The sequence below is a fragment of the Atta colombica genome, unplaced genomic scaffold (genome assembly GCF_001594045.1).
Source record: "Atta colombica isolate Treedump-2 unplaced genomic scaffold, Acol1.0 scaffold203, whole genome shotgun sequence".
NCBI lineage: Eukaryota > Metazoa > Arthropoda > Insecta > Hymenoptera > Formicidae > Atta > Atta colombica.
The window spans coordinates 710,123-720,055 of NW_017259298.1; the positions used below are offsets into that span (position 1 = coordinate 710,123).

Here is a 9,933-nt window from a genome sequence, read left to right on the forward strand (position 1 = left end):
TTGTTCTAGGGTAATCTAATTCAAAAAATTACATTTAATTTTAATATAAATGATGCTTTTAAAATTAATATTTACTTTAATTTCAGTTAATTTAATTACAACGCAACTTTAAATAAGTTTTTTGTTTACACATTTTCAATAGAAATAAATTAATTTCATAAATCATTAACTTTAACTTAACTTAGTCAAAAGAAAAAATTAACTTATTATACTCAATCATGCATAAAATATTCATAGTATTTTTCTAGATTACTTAAAAGAATAATAATGGATGGCAAAGAAACAGATAAATCATGGAATGATATTGATTCCGGTGAGAAGATCGTTATTTCTATCGGTATTGCTGGTAGATTTCCTCATTCAGATAACATGGGTTATCTGTCAATTACGAGAAAATTTATTTAATAAAATTAACCTTATAAAAGACCATAACCGATGGAAAATAGGTAATTAATTCATAATTATGTTTGTACATTATACTTTTACTTTTACATTTACTGACTGATTGAGATAGAATATGTCCAGATAGAATATGTCTTTTCTATAAATGTAATTACATATTTATTTATTAATGAAATTATTTCAAACTGAAATTTTATATAAAAAGATAAACGTGGAACATAATATTTGAATACATTTAGCTGTGGAGCATGCAGAATTCTCAAAACGTATGGGAATTGTCAATAATATAGAAAAATTTGATGCGGATTTTTTTGAAATACCTTGTGAACAAGCATACACATTCATACCCGAAACTGTTACTGGAACATAGTTATGAAGCAATTATCGATGCCGGGATCAATCCAAAGCAATTGCAAGGCAAAAATACTGCTGTAATTATAGGATCAGCTGTTATTGAAGGATGAACATTTCTAGAAAATACTCAGGTAAGAAAAATTATTCTCTTACACACAACACACACACACACACACACACACACACACACACACACACACACACACACACGCGCTCGCACGCACTAGGCATTTCATGTCAAATTGGGCATCTTTGAATTATCGTCATTTTCTATTTTTTTTTTTAATTTATTACATATTCTACATAAAAATATGAGACACGTGTTTCGCAAAAAAAATTTAAGATTTTTTTGTAAAGTTATTCTTCATGCTTGCAAGAGTTGTAGAAATAAAATATATCGTTCATGCAAATATTCAAATTATTATATACCGTCGAAACCATTAAACGTACAAAAAATACAAAAGACCAATTTTAAAGATTAACTTAAATTGTTCCATGAATGGATGATTTTTAATTTATCATTTTGATAAAAATAAATCATTTTGCTTACAATTTTTATTAACATTTTTCATTATCAACTCACCAATTTAAAAATTTTGTAAAAATATTATCATATTTCTACTTCAATTATGAAGTAACTCTGAAAATTACAAAGGCTGCGTTCGGAAATATCATCCGTGTATCATCTTACAAGAGTTGACAACGTTACGTCATAAAAATAACTTGTTACCTTTATCTTTTCTAAAATGTTATCTCATTATCGTTACTCGTTATTGATTTTCAAAAGTTACTTTTTCGTTACTTTTTCTCTTGACACTAATAAAATATTATAATGTTTTTCATTGACAGAAATTTTTGATTAAAACTATTAAAATTTTTAAAACCATAAACTATTGATTTAAGAAAAAAAAATCGGTTTTTTCAAACTTCAAAAAAGGTAACTCCTTAGGACCTTGATCTCTTATATTTTTTTTGTATGATTAATGGTTTCAACGATATAATAATTTGAATGTTTGCATGAGCGACGATTTTTACAAATTTCTGCAACTTAGAACTTACAAGCATAAATAATTTTTTTTTAAATTCAAATTTTTTTCGCGAAACACGCATCTGATATCTCAACGCTTTTTATATATTCTGATATCTCAAAAATTTCCACAGTTGTTATCTTTAAAGATACCAGAAAGTTTGTGGGTATATCCGTGTTTTTGTCCACTACTAATGCCAACATTTTATGAACCTTGCCGTTCATTTCATGAGGGCGAGGAGCTATTCTTCCGCGAAACTCTCTTTATGTAGACGCTATAGAAGGGGAATGAGGCCGGTAGATATATTGGGGAAGGGAGAGAGGATGCAGAAACAGAAACAGAATCTTGAAATACAGAAATATAATATTTGAACAGAGACTCAGGTTATAAGATAAGTAGAATATATGGAAGACTGTTCTCTTGACAAGCCAAAGATCTCCACTCTTTCTCCATCTTATATCCACTTTCTTCTACAGCGTCTATATAAAGGGAAACTCCCTTTATATAGATTTCTATAGCGTCTATATAAAGGGAGTTTTTCCTTTATATAGACGCTGTAGAACGTAGGAGCAATTCAGTATCAGTGCGTTTCTCATCCTGATGAAGTGAACGTCAAGATTTACGAAACGTTGACATTTGTTTATAATTCAATATTTAAGAAAAGGAAATCGGAGGGAAACGAAATTATACGCTGATATTTGTTAACTAAGTTAGGAAATGATAAAAAAGATTTATCTCTATTTGTTTATAATTAATATTTAACAAAAGGAGGAAATGAAATTATATACTGGTAATTGTTAACTAAGTTAAGAAATGATAATGAAAAAGTAATTTATTCGTCATTGATGTCTATTTGCTTATAATTAATATTTTATTTTATTTTTTACAAAAGAAGATCGAGCGGAAATAAAATTATACTTTATTAACTAAGGCCCATGGCACACAAAAAACTTAAGGCAATAAGCAGTAAGGCTTCAAGATTGTTTTAAAGCTATCCGGATATCCGTTTATTTGAATTACGAATGAATGTGATGCTTCAAATTCGGATTATCCGGAGATTCGAATTTTCTAAGATAGCCAAACTTGAAAGATCCGATTCTCAAATTCTGTTCCAGATTTGTCCAAGCAAAGTCGGATACAATAGTGTGGACTGAATGTATATTAAAATCATTATACACTTATTTAATCTGAGTGTAAAAGTGTAAAATACAAATATTTCTCTAATCCTTGTACATCTTTGTTATTACTATTTTAAAATTGAGAGTTTGTTCTAAACATTATATTTATAAACAATATTAAATCTCATAGAATGTATATGTGAGAAACACAACATATAGAAACAAATGCCTGTGATTGGTTAAACGGTCTAGTTGAATTTTAAGCTTGTTTAATTCTATGTGCTAGTATGAATCTGTATTTTTTGATTTTATTTTTCTCCAATTATATATGTGAATCAAAATTCAATTTTTATTTGAAAAGTAACTTATGTTAAAATTTATTAAATACATCCACGTTTTTTTCTTTCTGGATTTAATCCGGAGCCAAATTCAGATCCGAATCTGAATTTAGCTCCGAATCCAAATTCAGATCCGCGGATCCGAATAATCCAAATATCCGGATTACTCAAATAATACAATTTTGAGTCGGATCAGAATCGATTTCAGATATCCGAATATCTGAATATCCGAATACTTAGAAGTCTTAAGTAAGCAGTAAGGAAACAACAGTTAGATTGGCTACTGCTTATGTTATCTTAATTCTATTGTGAATGGTTAATAATTCGCTTATTGCTTACGTTTTATTGCTCAAGTTTTTTTATGTGCCATGGCTTTAAGTTATACAGGTAGATATTACTTTGGAAAATCGCATATCTCTTGACAGGAGGGGAAATAGGACTCAGTAGTGCCAGATTCTGGCCTGCTTATTACTTGGTGTCCGCAGTTTCTAAATAATGTCAAGAAAACGGGTCTTTCCCTCATTCTTCATAATAAATTTCAAAATTTAGAGGATAATGATGCGGATTTAAGTTTTGATTCGTCTAGAGGATACGCAAGAGCAGCTGCTGACAAATCAAGCAACCCCAAAATCACTAATATTGAACCGCTTTCTGCTGGACATAGAATACGTATCGTTCCGCATCCTCAATCGCATCCAAATACGACTATTCACTTAGGCGTTTCATAGTCCCATCGCGAGTTTTTGTTTGAATCTAACGGAAGCTTTACTTGGCACATGGCGATAGTAGTCAGTTCAATTCGGAAATGTGACAAGATCACGCGTCCGAAAGTGATGGATCTCACGACAGCAATAATAATTTTTCGCTAAGTTTTTGGACTTCCTTAATAATTTTAAAATGCTATTCAGTAATCAATTACTTTCTACTTTGTTTCATCGATCCAATTATTTCTCTAACATAATTTTGAAACGATTATTTGCCTTTATCAATTCGCTAGGACTCAATTTGGACAGCTTATTCAATCTTTTCAAAGATTTTTATTACTCAGACTCCGCTGGACACTCAGCTAATTTAAGCCACATTCACAAAATAATTAATAAGAAATAACATTATCTTTAATCATATATAGATCTAACTCAATGATGATCACTCTGCGATTGCGGAATTTCATGGCGTTTGCATATCATCGGACAAGGAATGCATTGCTATAGTTAACATCTACAGACACCCGAATCGCAACATTTCTGGAGCACGGTATCAGGACCTGTTTCAACTTTTTAACTCATACGAGAGGGTTATTTTCGTGGGGGTCTGAACGCACATCATTCTATGGAGCTGTGCCAAGACCGACAGGTAGTCTCATTTTAAATGCTGTGGAAGGAGTTAATGCTTGCATATTGAACGATGACCATTCTCCTCCAAATTCGGATATCTCTATTATTAACCTGATAATTGCCTCACCTGACTTTGCCCCGTTTTGCGAAGTTAAAGTTTACGAGGATATAATGGGCAGCGATCACTTCCCCATCGAAATTAAGGGGACACAACATGGGGTACAACATCGACAAAGTTTGTTATTTCTTATATAAGCTTAAATTAAATCAACAAGAGGTTAACAAATTGTATATGGCTATCCTTCTCAGGACATACTCAGCCGCCTCATCCAAAGATTTCTTCAAGGAAGTTCCTGAGGACATGCGAGGCATACAACTATCTGATGAAGCTGACAAGATCCTTTTTCCCACTGAAGTCTCAGCACTCACATTCAGCACTATCTGACAAATGGAAATCGCTTCCCAGAATGTGCTAAGTGTTCCAGAGTAATCTACAAGCAAAAACGCATGCAATGGAAAACATTCTCCGAGTCCTTTGACTGTAAGACACTCATCAGCCAAATCTGGTCATTAGTTAAGATCTTCAAGAATCTAGCCGGAATTGATCCAAAGATATGTGAGGAACGTACTCTTATCAAATTGGCTGAGGACAAAATATGCTCTCCTTTTTGCTCTCGCAATACCAGAAAGAGCTTGGAAAGAATGAAGGAGAAAGAGGTAACTCCGCTGCGATGCATAGGGATTTGGATTATATTACAGAAACTTAAGATGGCTTAAGATTAACTTGCTCAAGCAAATCGGAACTCCGCCCCTCGGACTCGATTAGCTTTTTGATGCTGTTGTGTCTTGCCTAATTACCTGGAACTTCTTCTCAAGCTCTATAATCAATTCTTGATAGAGGGCGTGATATCGCATGCTTGGAAAATAACACCAGTCGTGTCCGAAGGCGGATGGAGCCGGCATGTGCCCCATATCATTGCTATCATGCCTTCTCAAAAAATTTTGGAAAACATCATTTACTGGAGATTGCAGTGGTTAGTGCAAGCACAATTCATCCTACCCCAAGAGCAGATGTTCCATCTAGGTCATGTCCGGTAATTCTTATTAATAATATACAGGCATGAAATTGACTCCGTAATTCTTGCATCGTTATTTTTTTATAGGTCACGGTCATCGCGGAATAAGATTATAGGTACACTAAATAAATAAAAAATTTTTTGCTTATTTTTATTTCATTCATTATCCTTATTTCATTCATTCACTATCCTTTAACATAAGAATATTAAAATAATAAATAAAAACTAAAATAAAAACTAAAATAATATATAATAAAATACGATAGAATTAAATGTAAGTATGTAAAACATTAATATAAGATAAAAATGTTCAAAGATAATAAATATCTTTCTAAATATCTTATATTTAATTTATATTCTGTCTTAGCATTCTATCTTAGAAGCCTGTTTTAACATAAAAAAAAATATAATTATACAGGCTTATTCATTGATTTTGATGATTTTCATGCATTTTTGAAATGAATGTATCTGACCAATTTTCTTATCCTATCAACTTTAATCATTAATATTTATCTCGTTTCGCTGGCAGAGTGATACTTATTTTTCTGCCAGATTCGTTCATTTCGTGCAAAAACGCATCGAATGATCCTAATTTTATCAAAATCGATGAGTAGGTTCCGTCTTCTATATAATTACAAAAAAAAATAACGAAACGTAACGATTTTTTATCTTTACTTTTAAGTAATGGTAATGCGTTACTTTTTAGAATAACGAGTAATGGTAACGAATTACTTTTTACCGCAAGTAATAGTAACGATAACATGTTACTTTTAAAAAATAACTTTTACTGGAATTACTGAACTAAAACTACTGCTCACTTACGAGTAATACGCCAATGAGAACAACAAACGTGTGAAATGAACATTTCTGTTACATGAACAGTCGAGTTGTCTGCTCGACTACAATTTACGTGAATTCTATAAGATAATCCATTTGACAGAAATGATAGATCGATTTCACATATTTATTCGCATCAGATTTTCTCCTTTTCTTTTTCCTTTTTGTTCTTTCTCTTTACTTTAAACAGAAATGCATTTTAACTCTCAGACAGCAGATACTGTGATAATCGCATGCGCGACGGATATAAGGTCAAATGTGATAGAAGAGTGATAGAGTTTTAGAATGTTTAAAAAGCAGTATTTATTGTAATCCTGGTAAAAATTTTCCTATGAATATTTCTGAAACATTTTTCAGAAATATTCAGAAAATATTCAGAAATATTCGGAAAATTCACATTCCTCAGAATTTTTCATACACGTAAATTTGAAATATTCTGAGATATCTCTCCATAATTAAAAAAAAAATATTTTTTAATTTTTTAAATTTTATAACATTTTATCAGAAATTATATTTACAAAAGTCTTAAAAATCTTCAAACATTTCGTAATTAGAACACATTTAGAAAATTCTAAAAAAAGATGTAGATATTCTGAGAAGTATTCCAATTCGTATAAAAAATATGAAAAAGTTATAAAATTATATAAAAATTCTGAAAAATTTATTCATTTTCTTCACAGTTGAAGATAGTAACAATTCTAAGACTCGCGGGTCTTGAGAGACCTTCTGACGGGAGAATAAAATACAAAGGTTAAATTACAAAGTTATAAAAGCAAAGCTTAAAAAGACGACATACAATGCTAAAACTTTGAGTTCACATAAAATTTAAGAATAATAAAATACTATTTCAAACTTCGATTTATATTTACTCAAAAGTTTCATTATTATAAGAGTAAATAGATATTTAGCACAATAATAATTAACACGTGTCAATTTCAAGAATATACATAAATTATAGTATCTCTTTACCAAAATTAAGCTGTGTAGATTATTTTAGCAAATAAATATACAAGCTTTCATTTGGAAAAAACAAATATGTATAACTAGATTATTTAAATTAGGAAAAAAAATTTTAATAAAGTAACTGTTTTGTCGAAAAAATATCCATGTTTTTTAATGCTTTTTTATAAAAAATTTTGTAAAAGATATTTTTTTGAAATTAGTTTTCATTATATTATAAGACAATGAGTAAAATAATAAAAATATATTATAACCCATAAATTTGATTTTTTATGCAGTACACATTTTTAATTGATCAATGGTCTTAAACTTTTAGTCGGCAGTGTAGATGAAACAAAAAGCAACGTCATAATAACTTTGTGTTGTAAGAGTTGACGTTTATATAAAGACTGATTTGTCGTAAAAAGCTCAGTCATTTTTTATCTATAATTCAAACGATACTGCAGTGATATTGTGAATATCAAAAGCAAGTATAATCAATAGCATGAATAAAGAAAAAAAATAAATATTATGTTACAACTTTGCTTCCGCCATTTTCCTATAGATGGCTTTAGTGGTAAGTGGTGGTCGAAATAAATAGATCATAGACGTCATACAATAAACTTAGGCATCATAACCCCATGTCAACATAACCCCATAGAAACATTAGTCGATTTGTGTCTGCATCATAAAGTTATTCTCGATTGAAAATGTCAGTTTACGAGCCAAATTCTCGTCATTTGCGGGAGGTTTTAATTTTTTGCTTTAATATGAAGAAATCTGCGGCTGAGGCTCATCGAATGCTCTCAAATACTTATGGTGAGGCCGCTATTAGTGAAAGAACGTGTCGTGAGTGGTTTCAACGCTTCAAGAACGATTTTGACGTCCAAGATCATGCTCTGTATTTGGTGGGACCAGCTCGGCGTAGTGTATTATGAACTGTTAAAACCGACTGAAACAATCACAGGCGATCGGTATCGAACGAATTGATGCGTTTGAGCCGAACATTGAAAGACAAACGGCCGCAATACAACGAGAGACACGATAAAGTGATTTTGCAGCATAACAATGCTCGACCCCATGTTGCGAAAGTGGTCAAGACATACTTGGAAATGTTGAAATGGGAAGTCCTACCCCACCCGCCGTATTCTCCAGACATTGTTCCCTCTGACTATCACTTGTTTCGATCAATGGCACACGGCCTGGCTGACCAGCACTTCCAGTCTTATGAAGAAGTAAAAAATTGGATCGATTCGTGGATAGCCTCAAAAGATGACCAGTTTTTTCGACGCGGGATTCGTACGCTACCCGAAAGATGGGAGAAAGTAGTGGCCAGCGATGGACAATACTTTGAATCATAAATGTATAACCAGTTTTTTACAATAAAGCCTCGAATTTCGGAAAAAACACGGCGGAAGCAAAGTTGTACACCTAATATTTGATATTAACAAACTCAAAATCTTAAAATTAAAAAACGATAAATATAAGGCTAGTTAGAGTTAAAGCCGAGGAGTGAACATTATGGATATCATTCTTTGAATTGGAATTTAATTTTTGGCACCTTCATCAATTTTGACTCTAACTAGCCTTGTATTTATTGTTTATTTTTAGTTTAAAGAAAAGAATATATAAAATATTTATAATATTTTTCTAGATTATTTGAGAAAATAATAAAAATCATGGAAGAAACATATAGATCGTGGAATTGTATTGATTCCGGCGAGGAGATCGTTCTATCTGGTATTGCTGGCAGATTTCCTGATTCAAATAACATGAATCATTTACGAGAAAACCTGTTCAATAAAATTGATCTTGTTAGAGCAGATCATAATCGGTGGGAAAAAGGTGATTAATTCATATTTACAATAATACATTATTTTTCATATTTTTTCTTAATTTGTAAATAACATGGAAAGTTATTTTATAAAAAGCTGTTTACTATTCATTTTTGAAAATAACTTGTTATTATTACCGCTATTCAAAAAAAGATTGCATTCGTTTATCTCTAGTTGCAATAAAGAACTACAGTCTTTTTTTAAATAAAATATATTTATTAAATAAAATATATAAATAAAAATCTAAAATATTTCTTCCTTCGGAAAGGGAAACTTGAGATTTGTATGAAACAAGAGTTGAAAAATTCTTCATGGAGGCTTTCTCAACTCTTAAAATAAGGAAGGATTATATTGGGTTGTCCGGAAAGTTCGTGCCGATGTTGAAGGAAAATTGAAACGCAGAAGATTTAATTTATTAAATTTTAGTATACATTTATTAAATTACAATATATAGTCGGCACGAACTTTCCGGACAATCCAATAAATATGGGTGTTAGAGACGCAGAACGCTCGAGTTCAGGAACGATATTATAAATCGTACAACATACCGCAAGCCTAAGAAACATATTGCCTTTGAAACATATTGCCTCGTGTTTACAGAATTTTATTATTATTAGTATTATTATTAATATTTAGATATTAGAAAATCAAAAGTAACACTTCAAAATAGAA

The 9,933-nt window shown here is 30.9% G+C and overlaps 2 protein-coding genes across 2 annotated transcripts in view; both read left to right on the plus strand.

The window, feature by feature from the left end:
* Nucleotides 1-3,608: 3,608 nt before the first annotated feature.
* Nucleotides 3,609-5,085, plus strand: LOC108687229. The gene is made up of 4 exons (XM_018192890.1): nucleotides 3,609-3,627; nucleotides 3,827-3,909; nucleotides 4,452-4,809; nucleotides 4,884-5,085. The coding sequence occupies exons 1-4, from the start codon at nucleotides 3,609-3,611 to the stop codon at nucleotides 5,048-5,050; spliced, it is 627 nt and encodes a 208-aa protein (XP_018048379.1). The 3' UTR covers nucleotides 5,051-5,085.
* A 4,020-nt stretch (nucleotides 5,086-9,105) lies between these two features.
* LOC108687230 (fatty acid synthase-like) overlaps nucleotides 9,106-9,933 on the plus strand; it is a 16,922-nt gene continuing 16,094 nt past the window's right edge. Inside the window, 1 exon segment of the mRNA XM_018192892.1 lies at nucleotides 9,106-9,271. Within this exon segment, the coding sequence (XP_018048381.1) occupies nucleotides 9,106-9,271 (166 nt within the window).